Source organism: Heliangelus exortis, chromosome 11 (genome assembly GCF_036169615.1).
Source record: "Heliangelus exortis chromosome 11, bHelExo1.hap1, whole genome shotgun sequence".
NCBI classification, from domain to species: Eukaryota; Metazoa; Chordata; class Aves; order Apodiformes; family Trochilidae; genus Heliangelus; species Heliangelus exortis.
Genome location: NC_092432.1, coordinates 2,088,673 through 2,107,495, shown reverse-complemented (window position 1 = coordinate 2,107,495; position 18,823 = coordinate 2,088,673). Strand labels below are relative to the sequence as shown.

Genomic DNA, 18,823 nt, shown 5'->3' with positions numbered 1-18,823 from the left:
TCTGGAAGATTAGGTCCTGGAATTTTATGACTGGTCTGTCTGGATTGCAGTTGCATGGAATGTGTGTGTTGCATTGCTGCAAACTCATAAATACTTTAAAGAAAAAAAATGAAATTATGCCTAATTGTTGAAGGGTTAACCCAGGTCACAAATACATGTGCTATTAGCAAATGCATTTTAGGCAGACAATAATAACTGCTAGATAATTGCAAGAAAACTGAGCCCTCTGTTATTCACTAAATCTTCCAAATTTAGATTAAAACACACTCGTGTGTAGCATTCTCTTTAATGTGCTAAGCCTGTGTATAATCATTCACTGAATGAGAAACAGCATTATAGTTATACTTAAGAAGCTAATAGAACATGTGATCTATTATAATTTGTTAAAATAGTGGAAAGTAGGAACCTGCATAATTTTTGCATGTGTGTACTGAAAAATGGTGTAGCTAAGTGTACTCAACTAGTACAGAAAAATGACCTGTGTTTTTCTTACCTTTGGGCTTAAAGTTAGCTTTTAGTTTACAATATTGATGTAGGAAAAAGTAAGATGCTTACTACTGAGATAACAGTAAATTCCCCATCTTGTTATGTAGTTAAACTTCTAGTGAAGCATCCTGGCAGTTAAGTGTGCAGCCTTCATTAGTATGATGTTGTCTTAGCTCAGAAAGTATAAATCAGTTTAGGAGAGTTAAATAAAAACTGGGTTCAAAATAAGTGGGTTTGCATTCAAATCAGATGAAAGGTAAGGTAAGGGAAGTGCAGGCTCTAAATATGGATCCAGCCACTTTTTTAGCAGCAGCAGCAGTTCTGCAGATGGTTACCAAGGTGTGATTTCACAATTAAGCATGTGCAAGGTCCTGCTACTGAAGTCATGTCCTGGCTGTGCCCCTGTCTTCCTGATGCTTCTTCATAGGTTGTATCAGCTCTTACACTGATAGATGTGGGTGCTGATCAGACTGAGAACTCACACCCCCCCTCAAAGAAGCCCAGATTAGATTTTGGAGGGCTCTCCTCCTGTGCTTGCAGCAACACTGATGTAGTCACATGTTCCCTTAATCATGGAAATAATCTGGCTAAAAAATGACAGTGTTTTTTAGTTAATTTTTGAATGGATCTATTGTCTGGTTACTCAGGAATGAATGGCTAGGGGCAGGAAGAGAGCCACCTCCTTTGGCAAGAGCCCAGGCTTTTGCAGGATTAAATGACAGTGCACTCAGAGCCTGAGAGATACTATTGAGATAGGTTGAAATTCAGTAATTAAAACAATTTCCGAGTAGCACATGTTTTAATTGAATAGTCTCAGCTCTCTGTCTCAAGAGGATCAGCTTATCTCTGGGACATTGCAGTGTTACCTAGTAGCCTAAGATTTAAAAAAAAAAAAAAAAAAGGATGGAAAGGCACTAGGTAAACCCAGTATTTAGCTGTTATTTATTTGGTATAACAGCAGTGCTACTGTTGTGAATCTGGGCAAAGATTTTTTTGCACGGGCTTGAAAAAAGAAGGAAGAAACCACCATGAAATTTATGGTGAACTTAGATGAGACAAGAAATAAATCTATTTGAGTGGATATTGACTAAATATTTCAATGTGTACAGGATAAATATTCTGAAAGGTATCGGGGAAGGAATTTTCTTTTATGTACAGTAAATCTAGATGTTTCCTTTAAATTACTAAGTTGTAAATTTTCCAGTGAAAGAGCTTTCCCCAGCTTCTTGCCTGTGTTACCCTTTTTACAGCTGCATTTGTTCTCCCATCATTGCCCTGGGGACTGACTGGGCTTTATAAAGTGCACAGATTCCACTGCCAAAACACAAAAACATCTCTTTGAAGCAGCAATATTAGTTGGCAACATCAGTTTCTAGTGTGCTGAATTTTGGGGGAGCAGGTTTGTTCTTCCAAGGATTATTTATTTCAAAAAATATTTTTAGAGGAGGCAATGTATTTTATTTTTTTCTTTGGGCTTAACTAATATGTTGCTAGAAAATAGCAATAAGATGATTTTTGATTTATGGTCAATATTACTTAGACAAAAATCTTGATTATGCTTTGGAAGGAATGTGCAAGGCTTCCTGCCAGTTAGTGCCCACAGGAATTGAAAAACTGCAAAAGATTAATACTGCTCAGGATCTCTTTGCAAACATCTGTTGAGAAGCTGCTGTCATCCTGGGGCTTGTCTGAGTAAGAGGAGAGGGAATTTCTGCAGATCTTCCACCTCCTTCCTGGCAGCTGAGGATCTGCCTGGTCTTTTACCTGGGTTCAGTCTCCTCACAGGCATCTGGCAGGAGGAAGTGGACAGTGATGACCCTGGCTGGGTGACACATGCAGAAGAAATAAAAATGGAAGCAGATTATTTTCATTTACAGGCTGAGGACAAGGACAAATAATCCATCAGAGTATCATTCTTTGGATGAACAAGTATCTTCTAAAAAAATCTGCTTACGGGCAGATCTTATGGTTGAAACTTCCTGGCAACTTTTCTTACTTTCAGTGTTTTGTGGTTGGTTGTGGGGGTTTTTTTGTTTGTTTGTTTGGTTTGGTTTGGTTTTTTTACAACTCAGCATTGTTCAATGTGGTGGGAAGATGAGTCAGCAGATCTAACATAGGAAACAAAAAAATCACAATGCATTTTTAGGGGGAAAAATACTTGTCTGGATATATATAAGTGAGTGTATATGTGTGTATTTCCACATGTACATGTATTTTTATATATGTTTTATATGTTTATTCTAGATGTGTTCATAATGTATATGCATATAGTAAATAAAAATTAGTAATATCTTCCACTAAATAGCCATACTGGATATTTTTCTGTTGCACAATCCACCCATTTCCAATCCTGGCAAAGATGTAAGCCTTTCCTCCAAAGCTTTCTCTGAATCCCAGTTACAGGGTCTGGTTCTTTATGTTTTAGTATGCACATCCTGGCAATATTCTTTCCCAGTCCCTGATGTGTTAACTGCAGCTTTTGGTGAAGTTGGTGATTTTGTGCTCCTTGCTCAGCTCAGCACAGAACGTGCCTGAATTCTACTCCTGGTTCTTTCTGACCCTTGTAAACTGACACTGTAATGTCATCTTTTTTATTACTGTGTCTGAAAGGCTGTGTCTACCACATAAGGGTGTCCTGAAGATCCTGTTACCATTACTATTGCTCTGTGGTTCTTTTGTTTTGGTTCTGTGTAGTTCTGGTTAGGGAAAAATCAGTGGTAGGTGCACAGATGTTTATGAGAGGCAGATTAAGAGCTTGGATTTCTGCTTTGGGCCATTTAGTTCTTGAATTTCTTAACTTGGGGTGGCAGAGGTTATTTGTGGCAAACTTTGAGTTCGATGCCACAGTAAGTCCTGAGGAAGCCTTTTAACCGAGGAAAAAAGCCAAACCAACCCAACAAACAACCCAGTTGCATTGTTTAGCCACAGAGCTAAATGTGTGAAAGGGGTGTCTGAGCATTGCTGGCAGCTGCTGCTGCCACCCAGGAGAAAGGGCTCAAATTCCACGTGGTGGCTGAGAACAGCTGCAGAAAAATCGGGTAGGAAAAGGCACCCAGGGCATGAATCTAATATCTGGCCATTTGTGCCACACTCACATCTGTGGCTTTACTTCCTTTGGTGAACTCTCTTCAGTTCAAACATGTTATTTGGCATGTTTCAGCTTATTTAAGAAAAAAAAAAGGTATTTACTGGCATAGTGGTAAGGCTGAAGCAGAAGACAGAGGAAGCTTAAAGCAAAGATTCCTAACCTATAGGAATTTTTTATGTTAAACTGTTCCATTTGTTGGAGACTTAGAAAAAGACTTGAAGTCGTATCACATTCTTTGAAATATGTGCCTTTCAGCTTCAAAAAAATGAAAATGCTTTTACATGGAATTAATCTAGCCAGATACTTTTTTTGGACAGAACAATGCTTTTCCAGAAGTTTTGTTTTGCATACCTTTTACTAAGGAAGCTATTTTAATCAAATTGCCTCTTATTCTTACTGGCATTTTTTTTTTTTTTTCTGGCAGTACTAAATCTCAAAAAATGCCCTGCTGTGTCTGTGTTGTGAAAGTAGAACAGTAGTTTCAGATGTTAAAATTCATGCTGGAGATGAGCAGATTCATGCTGGAGATTGAACATTCATTTACCAATTTACCACCTAGAGGTAAAGGGATCTCTAAGATTTTGCCAGAATTGAAGATAAGCAGGAATTGGTGTTTTCCCAAAATGAAGACTACTTTGCTCTTTCTAGTGAGTTTGGATCTTTGAGTTGTTTTTTTAACTGCAGGTTTTAGGAGGCTGCACTGTACAGACACCTGTGCTGTAAACTGAGACTACTGTAATTACTTTTATCTTCCCTGTTATTCTGTGAGCTGTCCTTTGTATAAGGAAAACTTAAATAAAAATTTGTCTTACTGCCTGGGTTTGGCACAGTCATGGAAAATAGTAGTCTGTCTTTTCAAAACTGCAGAATGCCTTCATGTTCCTAATATTTCATTTCAGCTCCCAGATTGAGGTTGTTCATGGAAATGAGGTAGTGAACTGCCTACTTTCTTCTCTAAATTGACAGTTGTGTAGGCTTGGGGAAAGCATTACTGTCACTGTTCTGGAAAACAACCCCCAAGCCTGTATCCTCATGTGACAGTAGATCTGAAAGTAAATGTACTTTATGCTTTCACTCATACTAATTGTTCTGCTTGCAAAGCTGATAGTAATAACTTTGAACAAGTATTTGACAAATTACTGTTAAAGATTGTGTCAGACTTTTTTTTTTTTTTTTCCTTTCTAAAGTAGACTTCAGGGTTGAGTACAGCTTTAATATAGCCTTTAGGGCTGAGTATGTGATTAACTTAGCACTAATGTGAATTTTTAAAAAAAATTCTCAAGGATTTGGAGTATTAGTATGAGTTAAGAATATGGATTTATTTTGTTTTTGTTATGACATTATATATGAGCAAACTAATGGCAGCACTTTTTCTCTTTCCTACTTCAAAGAGAGTAAGTGTGCTCTGAAATGTTAATACATCTCTTCCAGGAATGCATTCTTCAGTGCTGGGGTGGCTCCCCTCAGAAGCATGTACTGAGAAGTCTCTTCTGCCCACCTTTGTGCATAGGGTGAGATCATTCTGCAAAATCTAGATACAATTCCTCCCTGCCCAACCTGCATAGGAAATAGAGGTTTGCTGAGTATCCCCTAACTCATAAACATGGACCCACAGTGCCCACCTATGTGTGGTTTGCACGTGTCTGCAGTGACATTAAATCATGGGGATTTTGATGTTAGAAAGCACAGTTAGTCTGAAAAAAAAATGTACCACCAAATCTTAAAGGATGGGCTCAAAAAGTGACTGGTGAAGTCAGTGGGAAGCAGAGAACATTTAGTCACAGTAACCAGAGGTCTTGCTGTGCACTTATGTACTGTTACTGGTGTTGCCACCCAGTATTCTCTTTTTCTTAGCATCCACCTTTGGCCATTGTCAGGAGATGAGAGTTCTGAAGTCTTAAATGAGTGTCCATACAGCTGAGGTGGCCCCAATATCCCATGCTATGATTCTCCTTTGAAAACCTTTCTCACCTCTGATGTTCTACAGACTGGCTGCAAAAGGGATGGATGTGGCTGCCCCAGGATGCCAGATTGCAATTGTCTTCTGGCTTCTAAAATGGGGATTTTGCACGTGTGAGTTGACAGCAATAGAAGTGAAGTTTCTGCTCACCATCAGGTCATTGTTCTGTAGGGTGTGGTTGTGTGTATTTGGTAGGAAAATGCACTCTAAGTTCTGCATTCTTTTTAAACTCCTGAGGTTTCAGAGGTGCCATGTGACTTGAAGGAGGACACTGCACTGTCAGCACACTTCTTGAGTATGAAAAGGAAGGAGTAATGTTGACTTAATTGCAAGAATCCTACCTGGACAAGTGTGGACAGAGATAATTCCCCCTCTGGTCCTGCACTTGGAGGGGAAAGCAAACAAGTAACTCCCCAAAAGTTTGTCCCATGTGTATTTTTTTTTTTTTTTTTCCTAACTTTTCACATGGTCTGGAAGAAGAGAGATCTTGTAATAATTGTGTCTGAAGTCCAGTGATTCAGATGCTATGCTTTCTACAGTGATGTTGTCTGCTGTACAGTATATTTATCCCCTTCTAGCTGAGTAAATCTATTTATTAATAGTGCTCTGTGAAATCATCCTGTTTCTCTAACAAATAGAGAAAACAGGGCTGACCTCCCTGTGCCTTCATTCAGATGATCACATTATGAAAGCTGGATTAATTCCCCAGTGCAGTGTGTTTAGTGTGTGCTTGGCTTGAAGACTGATAGCAATAAATTAAATGATAACCTGTTGCTTTAGGGTAGTGCTTGGAACAGTGAAGCACTGAGGTGGTTTGATTTTTCCTGCTTTGATGGAACTCTGGCAGAGACGTAGGGCTTTGACAGTGAAAAAACAACTCCAAGACTGCAGCAGGTAATGGTGATGAATTTTAATAGGAATCTTTGTCTCTGAATAAAAGTTTTATATAAGATGAAGTAACTACTGGTGTTCCTTCTGGAGGCAGACATCAGCATGCTGGCACGCTGCCACTTCAAGCTACTGAAGTTTCTTTAACGTTTACATGATGTCCTAGGGATGAACTGATGGAAGTTTTCTCTCTTCTGGATTTGGTATGTGTTTAATTTCATTGGTAAAGAATCATATGCAAAGAGTTTACTTATCCACCTGTTTCTGAAAGTACTTTGCATGGCAACTTTGTTGTCCTGCTTTTATATGGTGAGGTTCAGGTAAGAGTTACTGGTCACTGTACTCTTACAGTACTTTGCATTCAAAACTGAAACTATAGTTCTGCCTCCTAGAAATATTGAGGATGGATCCCCACCAGTAATTTTGATGACAAAAATACTTTAAAAAATATATTTTTTTACACTTAAAATTGATTAGTACTTAGTGCTTCAAGTAAAGAACCTTAACTAAAAAATTCAGCATCAATCTTCAGTGATAAAAGTTTGCATTCAGTGTTTCAGAGTTTATTGTAGGAAAGTAAGGAATGCTTAACTTTGCTCCAGTTTTTATGGTGTCATCCTAGTGTCAGAAGAGCTGGATCAGCTGTGTTCTAGGAAAAACACAATTACCTTGACTTCAGACTGGGGTTTGTTAGCTTTACTCAACACACTGGTTTGCATTTTAGAAATTAGATTTCCAAAATGGCTCTTAAGAGCTCATCTTTAAAACTCTGAGTTTATAGAACCTGAATGTTCTATAAGCCATGCTTATCTACACAGGGAAATCTGGCATAATGTGTGCTCTAGGATATTTGGTCTGTGCTATACTAATATAAAGCATGGTGTGAGGACAGAAAGAAGAATGTTTCTTTTTGTAGAATAGCCTGAAAGTGAAGTATCTGCACCAGAATGAAATTATTTTTATACTAAGACAAGGACTTGTAGTAGTGTAACTACAGTAGAACAAGTACATGGAAATTAACTACCTGAGACAGTTTTGCTTTGGAGCATCATTGCCAAATCACATTTATCCAGGGTGAGTAGTGTTCAAAACTTGCTCACAAGTGTTGCCTGGAAATCTTACACTTGGATGGTGAAATTGTCAAAATAAACCAAGCTGAACTCCCCTTTCCATCAAACATCTCATTCTGTTTCCTCTCTTTGGCTCTTCTAAGCATTATCACTTCCTAAGTTAGCTTAGCAATTGCATCCTGTCTCACATATATCAACTCATAAATGAAACAGGAGTGTGTCATTGCTTATACATAGAGTGACTGAAATAAAGAGGAGCTGTGAATATTTATATTATTTTATTTGTTTTGATTAAATCTTTGATACAGTCACACCAAAACTGCTATCCTGCTTGGAAGTACAGGCTCTCTAGTGAATGGGGTGAGGGTTTCATCCTGTAATTCTGTCATTCTGTGGAGTCTGTGATTATTTGTCACTGCTTTTTGGAGAATCAGCCTTGCATATTCTCAAATGACCTGCACTTCTCTGGGTATTCAGATATCTCTTTGTACAGCATATCTTGAAAGTGGACATTTTATGAAGTGATGAATAGAAATGTTTTTTCCTGATTATTCCTGGAATATTTTTTTAATGGGAAGAGGTTCAGGCTCTGAAAGAGCAGATTGTGTGCCTCGTTTTTCCTCCTAGTGACACTATTCCCTGGAAACACAGCATTAAATTTAGCTGAGCCAAACAGATATTTACTGTTAAATATTTACTCTTGCAACAACTTATTGTTGCAGCTGGAAGTGGGAAATTTTAAATGAGCTCTTAAGTTGTCATATTATAATAATAAGATTTTCTTAGGATCTGAAGTCAAGTTCCTCCTGGGAAGAATTCCCAGGAAGTCTTCCTAGGAAACTGAACTTCTGTCTGTAGTCCCAAACGTAACTACTGTTTAAAGCTTTATTTTTATTTTGTATTGCTTAATGATGTTAAACCTAGATTTCTGGCAGATTTGTTCTTAAACAAAAGCAAAAGTAAGCTTAAAATCTTTGGGCTGTTTTCCCAAAAAACAAAAAGGGGAAAAAAAATAGTTTCCAGTGGCCGTGTTTTTCATGCATGTCTGTTTGGCTGTGCTTGGTAGACTTTTACTGATATCTAAATAAGAATGAATGAATGATACAGTTTTGTGAAATTTAAGAGATCAAATACTTAGACAAACTCTGTAGGAAACTACAAGACAATCTTGGAAAAAGCAAAACTAAAAATAGTGTGAAGTGATGTGCTGTGATTCATGAGATCTCTGATCATAACTGCTGAGTCATTAAGCCACTCCTGTAAGTAGTGAAACTTAACATGCATGAATTTGGACAGAACCTGTAAGATGAGGAAACCAGGTATCATCTGTTGGTGTGTGACATTGTATCCAGAATATTGTATGGTTTACTTAAAGCCATTCCAATAATACAGACAATGTGCAAAATAGGTGCAAAACTGTAGTAAATTTAATCTCTGACCTCAATGCTTTATTGCTCTTCTTGCAACACAGCTGGGTAAGCTCAATCAGCTTAATAATCATATGTTCTCTCTCTGCTGTACAGGACAAATTTGGAAGCACTTCAGAAGAAGCTGGAGGAACTAGAGTTGGATGAGCAGCAAAGGAAGCGCCTTGAAGCTTTCCTTACCCAGAAACAAAAAGTTGGAGAACTGAAGGATGATGATTTTGAGAAGATCAGTGAGCTGGGAGCAGGAAATGGTGGTGTGGTCTTCAAAGTGTCTCACAAGCCTTCTGGGCTCATAATGGCAAGAAAGGTGAGCACCTCAAAAAGAGGGATGATTTTTATTTTTATTTTATTTTTTAGTTAAGGAGTTTGTCTCTGAAATACAATGACTTCATCTGGAGGAGTTAAGTGGTGTTGACACACATACAAAACCTGTGTAAAGCCATCTTTCGGATAAGTTAATGTGTTTCAAAAAGTGGGAAAGGTTTCACTTGCTTATCCTAAACTTCCCAGTTTTAGAAGAAGTGTCTCATGTACCTAGTGATGAAAGGACAGGCATTAAATCCCCTCCTTTTTCATTATTTTCTCCCCATTTTGAAAAATACAGTCTTAGCTGAGCATGTGTATTTCAAAGAAAATAGGAGAGACTCAATAATGAGTAGAAGGGCTAAAAGAAATTACTGAAAGGTATAAATTGGGGAAAAGTGAAAATATCCTGTACTCTGGGCTGTAAATTCAGAGGAATGGAAGACTGCAGACCAGAAAAGGGCCTCTGGATTATACTGTGAAAAAAGGGGGTCTCAAAAAACTGAGAATGAGGGAGTACACTGGAGTACAGTCACATCTTAGGGGGTGCAGGGGGCTTCTGTGCAAACAAGTACTTATCCTTCTGTCAAGAGTATTTTTCAGTGACTCAGCTTTATGCTTTATAATCATTAGCAGTTGTGACCTAGTTTGTGAGAGAACTGAGATTTATTATTTTTTAACTGAAGTAGATTGCTTGTTTAATTCTGAGTTAATTTAAATTTGCTCAGTTAATTTTAATTTGAGTTCATTTTAATTTGCTGAGTGAATTTTAATTAACTCCTTTTGTTTATACAATAAAACCTTTTTAATTGAAGTTGAAAGACCTCAGGTATTTTATTCAAGTATACTGTCATCTTCAGCAAAACTAAAGAAAAATGTGCATATACTTACTATAAGAGTAAGCTGTGCTCAGGGTATTTGCAGACTGGAGAGAAGCAAAGAAAAATGTCCAGTTTTAAAGTGTGAGATTTATGAAATATACAGATCACTGAGGTTTTCTTGAACTAAATCAATGTAATCGATTTCTTTTACCTACTGTGGGTTTAACAGGAAATGTTGCCCCATGTTATTAATATTTGATGTAACTGAGGTGTTTGAACTGCAATTTTTTTCTTCCATATATTGACTAAAATTAGATTTCCATAATGTTTCTGAATCTTCCCTTTCACAAAAGGAACACACTTCTTGCATTGTACGAGACAAACAGTCTAGTGAGACAAAGGATTTTATGTAATTTTCCCTTTAGATTTAGATTGTTTGTTTAGATTGTTTGGAGAGCTTTTAATTTGAGGCTCAGTGCATTGCTTCCACTAATGCCTTACAAACACCTGTTTGATATTTTTCAGCAGCTGCTTCTGAGGCAGTCTGCCTTTGGCACATTTCCTTTAGACATTTGTTCATGGCTTTTCTTCAACTGAAGAGCTTCAGCTTCTGAACTATTCATAAAAAACAGATGAGTGAAGAAAATGTGCTGGAACAAAAAGCTTCTGATACAGAAGCATTCTGTGAAAAGGAAGAGTTGGAAATCTCACTTTGACGTGGGTCCTGGTGTTTCAGCTTTCTTGTGCTGTTTTATTTTTGCCACTAAGAAAATAAAAATGGGTTTATTTACAGTTAAGTCACAGAGTAATTCTGGTTGGAAAGGGCCTCAAGGAGTTCATTGTAGTCCAGCCTCTTGCTCTGAGCAGAGTTAGCTACGAGATCAGAGCAGGCTGCTCAGGGCCTTATCCAGCTAGGTACTGCAAACCTCTAGTTTAGCACTTAGCCACTAAGAAAAATAATAATAAGAGTGGATTATTTTACAGTTAATTCACCTAGAGATCAAGCCAGCTATTCGAAACCAGATCATTCGTGAGCTGCAAGTTCTACATGAGTGCAACTCTCCATACATAGTGGGCTTCTATGGAGCTTTTTACAGTGATGGAGAAATCAGCATTTGCATGGAACATATGGTAAGTATGGATAAATCTGTCTCAGCCTGTAGTTATTAACCATTAATACAAAACCTGACTGAATAAGTTAACCAAGTTAGCCTTGCTGCATGAGTTAAAGAATCAAATACTGTATTTTGGATTTACTCTGCAAATCTGAGGCTGGAATAAGATCTGTTTCATCCCCTTCTCTGGTATCTGCTCTTCTGGAGAAGTCTAAGCTGTACAAATGTAGCCTCCCAATTGCTTCTTTATCCTTTTTGTTTTATTTAAAAAATATTTACCCATTTCTGCTACTTAGGCATTTGTTCTGATTAGGGTTTAGTTTTGGTTTTATGCAGAATGGAGCAGACACTCTGAGACTCCAGCTGTGTCCTCAGTAGCTATGATGAGAATCTAGTTTAGCCCTAATTAGATGAATCTGTATTTTGCCTCCTTTTTTCAAATTTTACAGAAAATGCAAACATGAGAGAGAGTGCATGGGAAGCAAACAAGCCCAGAAGGATCTTATGCAACTTTTTTTTAATATTAAAAATATTTTTAACCATGTTCCATTTTAATAGAAAAGTACACATTATTCTTGACATCTGTTTGCCTTTCTCTAGCCATATGGAGCCAAACATTAGAAGTAAATTTTCTGTAATTAAAGGTCAGTCAAATTTTTTTTGCCTCACTTGCTTAGTAGAGGATGTTTTTCACAATATGAAATACAATAAATCTGAAGACCTTTTCATTTTTTCCCTGAAAAACCTGTTTCTTTGGAGAGAAATCTTATTTTTTCTGGAAGGTACGTGGAACTGTTTTAATGCTTCTTTGGTTTTCTCTTACTGAAATTTTTAGAAGAAATCAATGGTTGCCTAGGAACAAGTGATCATGATCCAATTTCTAGCCATGTACCAGCAGAATAGAAGGTGTGCATACCCCAAAATACAAATGACTACTGGGAGTTACAGAGATGTTAGCTCCTCAAAATTGAAAACAATCATTAAAAATAAGAAGACAGGAGATGTTAACAGTGACTGTCTGGGTATTGTTTCAGAATACACTATTAAATGTTCCAGATGTGCACATCTGCATTTGCTAAGAGAGTCTACATGTTGACACATGCTGAAGGAGATGCAGAGGTGTGTAATTACATGCAGAAATAGAAGGCCTAAAGATTTTCAATTGATTTATCACTGAGAAAATTAACAGGACCAAGGCTTGTAAATTCCTAAACATGGAATGGTGTGTCTGACAGGAGAATTTCTCCAGCTGAAGCAAAGGCATTATGAAATCTGGTGTTTCAGTGCCAAGTCTGCTCTATGTCAGACTGGATACAAAATTTTACATGCACACCAGCTGATCAATAAGATAAGAAATAAGGAGAAGGTAGATTATTTAAACTGTAGTCTTAAATAAAGCCATTAAGCTGCTGGCTTAATGTGGATCATTAGGAAGAAGGTTTTGGTCTCCTTTTAGATAAATCATTAGATGACAATCTCCTTTTTCTTTTTTGTGCATCTCTTTCTTTCAGTTACTGCCAGTCAAAAATTCTTATTTTTAGCAGGGAGTTAAAAAACACAAGGATGAATATGAACAAAAAGTTGGAAGTGGAAAAGGCATAAAACTTGAAGTTTTGAGCTTTTGATATTTTTAAGTGCAGAAATGTGAAGTCAATGCATAACTTTGCTTAGCAGCAGGTATTTAACAGGCAAGAGGATTGGAGTCTGCTCCTGAAAGACAGTGAAGGTTACAGCCAATGCCAGGCAATTGGATTTAATTCCTCTTCCAGGATTGGAGCTAGTCCTTGGGGAAAAGAGGGGGTGAAGTGATTTTTTTTTTTCTTTTCTGTATGAAATCTTTGTTAATATACCTCTGCCTCAGCAGACAGCTGTCTAGAAATGCAGACTGGTTATACAAGAGACTTAGAGGTTTTTTCTTTTGGTGTATTTTTAATCAAGTGGGGGGCGTGTGGGTGTATTTTTTTTAGAGAAATTCATGATCAAATAAGTATATACTTCTTGTCTCACAAGAGTTTTAGAGTTTAGTCCTCGAATAATAAAACTTTGCCTTTATCTTAACATGTATAAGTTATGAGGGAAACTTCTGAAGAAGTTAAGGAGTAAGGCCATTTCTTGCTCAAGTTGGATTTTTGTTTTTAATACTGGCAGGTACCAAATGCTCATCCAGTCAACAGGATTTTGTTTTTCAATTTGAGAAATAACTTTTTGACTTCTCTGTATAATCTCTGTTCTAGAGAATCGAGGATTTATGCTCAAACTTATTCTTGAATCAGTTGCTAAAAATAGCTTTTTTTGTACAGTTTTCCTTCTCAAAAGCTCTTGGCAACAGTGGAATGTAGTTGACTTGGAGGATGTATGTGCATACATTCCATTTATTTAACCTGATAAGAGTAGCAGGAACATTTGTTAGAATGAAACTTCAGAAGCATTTCTTCCTATACTTGTTCTTGGAGAGCTGTGCCAAACCAGTCATCCATCCTTAGAAGAGTAACCCCAAATATGCAGAAATAGGAAGATCCACAACTTTATCTGTGTAGGATCTCATTTGGGGATGAGGGGAAGAGGGATCTGGGTTTAATTATGATTATTGGGGCACCACTAGCACACATCATGTTCAGGAGGACAACTCTGTCCAGTGTGATGAGTTTTCATGCCTGTAGTCAGAATCATTAAGTCTTCTATGCTGCTTCATAGCATGGAGGGGAGAAAAAGTATCCTGGGATGGCTGTGACAAGAAGAAAAATGAAAATTACAGAAATGTAAAATTCCTAGGGCTTGATCAGCAGCTGTTTGTGGATAAGACTCCCTTACCTAGAGTCAAGCCATGGAAATGCTAGGGCTGAAGATCACTGGGTGAAGTGGTTGAGTGGATGTTGTTACTGGCCAAATGATTGGTTAAAATAAACACAAAACTGAATAATTCCTACTGGAGAAGGATTTCTTTATTTCAGATATGCAACAGAACAATGTTAAAAATTAAAAACGACACTTTATTTTTTTTTTCCCCCCTTACCAAATTTAGGCTTGAGACTCCAGTGCTCTTGAAAATGTTTTAGAGTAATTTGATTAAAGCTTGACTATTCCAACTTTTATTGTTAGGATGGTGGCTCCTTGGATCAAGTACTGAAAAAGGCTGGAAGAATTCCAGAGCAGATCCTGGGCAAAGTTAGCATTGCGGTAAGTGTGCTCGTTGCTCTCCAAGGCTGGAGGTGTGAGTGTTTAACATATCCAGCAAACTGCCTCTTCAGGACCAAAGCATGTGGGAGAGAGAAATATTACCTTTTAAAAAAGCAGCAGTTGTACATGTCACTATCTGGTAGCTCAGAGCATTGGAATGAGTAACATGTTCTATTCTGTTTGCTTGGGTTTTCTGCTTTTCTGATGCTTCTGGATAAAACCAGAATGAACTTTTTTGTTTAAAAAATTTTGGATGGTTCTTTTTATTCTCTATTGTGCAACAAGCTCTTTATGCAATACTTCCACTGAGGGGCTGGGTGACTCTTCTTCTAGTCTAAAAGGGAGGTTCAAATTAAACCAAAACATTCATCTGCACTGATTACACTTTGGGATTTCTGTTCTGTTGCATCCCATTGGAATGCTTGTACAGACAAAGCATGTAATTATCTTGTGTCAAAAATTAGATTTTTTTTTTCTTTTATTTGTCTTTAGGTAATAAAAGGACTCACATATCTGAGAGAAAAGCATAAAATAATGCACAGAGGTGAGAAAATTTTGCATTGTAACTTAAATATAATTTTTATTCAAGTTGAAATGTGCTTTTTCTGAGGGGTTCTTTATGGTTCAGTACGACTTTGGTTCAGAGGTGTTTTCCTGGGTAGTGTAAAGGAGACTTCTTTTAATCCAAATCTTACTATGGCTATTGTGTATCTTCAATTTTTCTTATTTTAGTGCAGTTTATCTAGGTTTATAATCTATGCTTAACCCCCATATGTCTGCATTATATCTGCACACAGAATTTCTGTGTTTGAAGCTGTTTGCTGACAGAGTGACTTGGCTGGTTGGGAGTGTGTGCTGGAGCTGGGAACTGAACTTGAGCCCAAGACTATTCCCTTTGCAGTCAAGATACAGATATGTTTAAGGACCTGAGGGATTTAATCTCTGTTTTCCTTCAGTTCCAAATAAGTTTTCCTGCATTTTCTGGGAATATAGAAGCACATGTTTCCAACACAAAGCATGTGGTAAACTCTTAGGTAAACACAGGTACAGAAGCAGCAGCTGCAGTCTTGGACAGGCCTGTGCACATGTTTCCTTTTTAAAATCCAGCCCTTTCATTCATGTGTTGCATGTTGCATTAAACAAAAATGACAATTGATAGGGTAAAGTAATAAATTCCATTATTCCTGATGTGATGGGTGTGTTACATGTGTGTTTGAATGGCACCAGTCACCACAGTGATCTTGCAAATATGTATAAACCATGCCAACAGCTCTGAGTTTTGGACCATGTGAGATCAATCTTCAGATTATAACAATGTCCTCACCAGGCAGTAACATGTGTCTGAGTTGACATTTGCTGGCCAGACCAAAAAGAGTCATTAGCAATGCCACTTGATGCACTCTGTTCTGGGAGTGCCTTACACATGCAATAGACTGTTTGTTACATACTTCTCTTTTTGTGTTTTTGCTGTGGGGCTTTGATTTTGTTTTTTGGTTTTTGCTTTTTTTTTTTTTTTTTTTTTTAACAATCAAATACAGCTCTGTTCTGCAGAAAGGTTGCTGGAGGGAAAGTGTAAAGATTTCTGGTAGCTGCAAAGTCATTTGTCTCTGTTCATAGCATAAGGGAGAGAGTCTTCTGGGAAAGTGATCATCTTATTTCAGGGCATACTGTAGGAGTGACTTGTATCTTGTAGCTCTCAATTCAGCCACAGCAGTAGTTTGTTACCATGTTGGTTGGTTGCTGCTTTTTTAGGTTCTTGCCCAGCTGAGCAATCAGTTTTGCAATCTATAAATCTGATAAATCCAAAGCAAAGCCCTTTTGGTTTTAAGTGCAGCTAAACCTTGCAGTATTGACCACCTCAGAGGCTGCACTTTAAGTGTAGGGACCAACAAAATTTCCTCTCTTACATTGCTTCCAATATTACTGGGTTGAATGTGCCCTGCAGTGTAAAATTCCACATAAAAATGGTGATTTTTGTTTTTTCTGCTCAGCTTTCATGCTCTCTGTACTCTGTCAACATCAGGTGCTGCCCTGATGAGAAGTTCTCTTCTGGAGGCTGACTGCTCAAGTGTGCACTGGCACTTGTGTGGTACTCTGTGATTAAGGAGGGACTGCCAAGTGGAAAAAAGTGTAATAGACAAAAAATATGCAGACTCAAATGATGTCAGGAGGCTTTAGAGTTGTCAGAACATCCTTAGATAACACATGTCAATGCTTAACATGACTCCAAAGGCAATAACACCATTGTAATTGATATTTGACTTTGATATTTGACACATTAAATTCTTCCCCTTTTTGTAATGAAAAGGAAAAAGTTTCTTACATTATAATTCTACTGTCTTAGGCTTTTTGAATTTCTTAAGTATTAAGACCTCTTGGAGTCATATGGCCCTGGGTTAAGGGATGCTACCTAGCAAAGCCAAAATGAAGCCAGGTCTGTAGTAAAAGAAAGGCAGAGAGTTAAGCTGGGAAACCCCTCATAGTGCAGGTAAAGCTTTTTCTGGCAAAGCTGTGCTTTTCCAGACTGCATCTTTCTTTATCCCTACCTGCATTTAATACTACAAGTAAAAGCATGTTTCTGGTATAACTAGTTCAGCATTATTTTGGTGACACAGCTATAATAATGGGACATTTTTCTGGTTTGTTTTTTTTCTCCAGCCCCTGTAGTGCTTACCTAGTGTTGCACTGATGCACTGTGACCAAGATCTGAGGGGCACTCCTTGTTCTCACTCATCCTGTGCCTGGGAAAAAACGTGGGCAGCTGGTGGGCTTGGTTTAGTTAAGGGGGTTTGTGTTGTAGTAAGAGTGGGAGAGTTAAAAATGAACAGATATCCTTGCTAAATATAAGTACTTAGCAAAAAAAGAGGCCAAAAAAAGAGTACTGACTGTAAAGACAGAGAGAGGCTTGTCCCATAGTGTGTTTTATTGCTTGTGTGTGACACTGCAGTGTCAGCAACAGTTTCTAATACTGACCTGGGCACTGAGAGGACCAGGAAAAATAGAAGTGTGATGCTATCAATCATCATCTGACAGTAAAAAGCAAAATGGGAGTTTACATGTTTTTATTTAAAACAGTTGTGTCATGTCAAAAGAGCTGTATTGCCTACCTAGCAAAACCCACATCATTCTCAGTATTTTTGGTTGTGTTTTTTTTTTTTAGTTTGTTTTGTTCTGGTGGTTTTTATATATATGTGAATTAAGCCTGATGGAGAGGAATCTGTGTATGGGTTTCCTTCTTTGAAACTCATTCATCTTGGGTTTTTTTTTTTTTGTTTCTTGGCTAGTCTTAGCCATAAATATAGAATTTTATAAATCAAGTGTTCATGTCACTGTTTTTGTTGCACCTTCTATAATCCTAGGGAAGAAAAATCAGTTTAAAAAAAGCTAAGAGCTTCAGGTAATGCCCTGTTTGTCCAGCTCTTAGTGTTTTAACAAACTGTTCAATAGACTAAAGGCATTCAGAGCAGATACAGAAGACTTTTTCATGGACTCTGCAGCCTCATCAAAGTTTTTTTTTCTTCTTTCTTAAAGCAAGAGATTCTCTTTGGGTAGAGAGTGTTAAAGGACTATGCTGGTGCATCCTGGACTAATATTGACCTCTGAGGAAAAGCATTGGCTTGTCATTACAGCTCAAGGAAGAAGGCTTATGAGGGAAGGAATGGAAAATAGTCTTTTTATAGACTGTTAGCTCATCTTTGTTTTGGTCCTCTCTGAAAAGACATGATAAAAATTGCAAAACTCTGAAAGACAAGCTGGTGGGATGCAAAGCAGGCACAGAAATGGAAGGGGCAAGGGGAGTGACTATGGTTGATATTTTCATAGTATCTCTTGTTAAATAAAGATGTTTGTAGCAGGGAATGTTACAGAAAGTGCTACTTCTACCCTTCTGTTTACCTTTGTGGCTAATACCAGAAGGCAGTAAATGACAAGGAAAGAAATGTCCTGTATCTAATTATGAAGTATATTGCTTCAGGTTGTTTAGACACACAGACATTTTGCTGTGTTTTGTTTTCTTTTTCTCTGGATGAGTAAAAATCCTCTAAGTTAATTAGAATGTAATTATAGTTGGTTGTGAGTAGAGCCTGGAGAATAATTATCTCTGGAAAGTCTCCTCTTGCACTGAAAGCATTTTGCAAGACTTCTGATCTCCAGTTGCAGCCAGCAGCAGGGTAGGGGGTACCACACAGCAGGGTCTGTCCTAGTGTGTTCCTCAGAGTATTCTCCTTAAATCCTGCCTTGGGAAATTGAAACTGGATGGAAGATACCAATAATGGGCATGTTCTCAACTGTCTTGCTACTCAGTAACTTCTGTATGAAAGAAATTCTTGCCTGATGGTGATACAGTAATGTCAAGAACCACCTTTGTTTGAGAATGAGCTGGGTTTGTGCCTGGAGAGGGGAGCAGGGCTTGTAAATCCTGGAAAACTCTTTGTATTAACGAGCTCCCCTTTCAGTCTTCTGTACCCATCCCTCTGGCCTGGCTAAGGC

At 37.7% G+C, this 18,823-nt stretch overlaps 1 protein-coding gene across 1 annotated transcript in view; it reads left to right on the top strand.

Moving 5' to 3' along the window:
* MAP2K1 (mitogen-activated protein kinase kinase 1) overlaps positions 1-18,823 on the top strand; it is a 34,483-nt gene that overhangs the window by 6,218 nt on the left and 9,442 nt on the right. The window contains exons 2-5 of the mRNA XM_071754138.1: positions 9,016-9,226; positions 11,028-11,174; positions 14,258-14,335; positions 14,828-14,879. Coding sequence (XP_071610239.1) covers positions 9,016-9,226; positions 11,028-11,174; positions 14,258-14,335; positions 14,828-14,879 — 488 coding nt within the window. The remainder of the gene's footprint in view (positions 1-9,015; positions 9,227-11,027; positions 11,175-14,257; positions 14,336-14,827; positions 14,880-18,823) is intronic.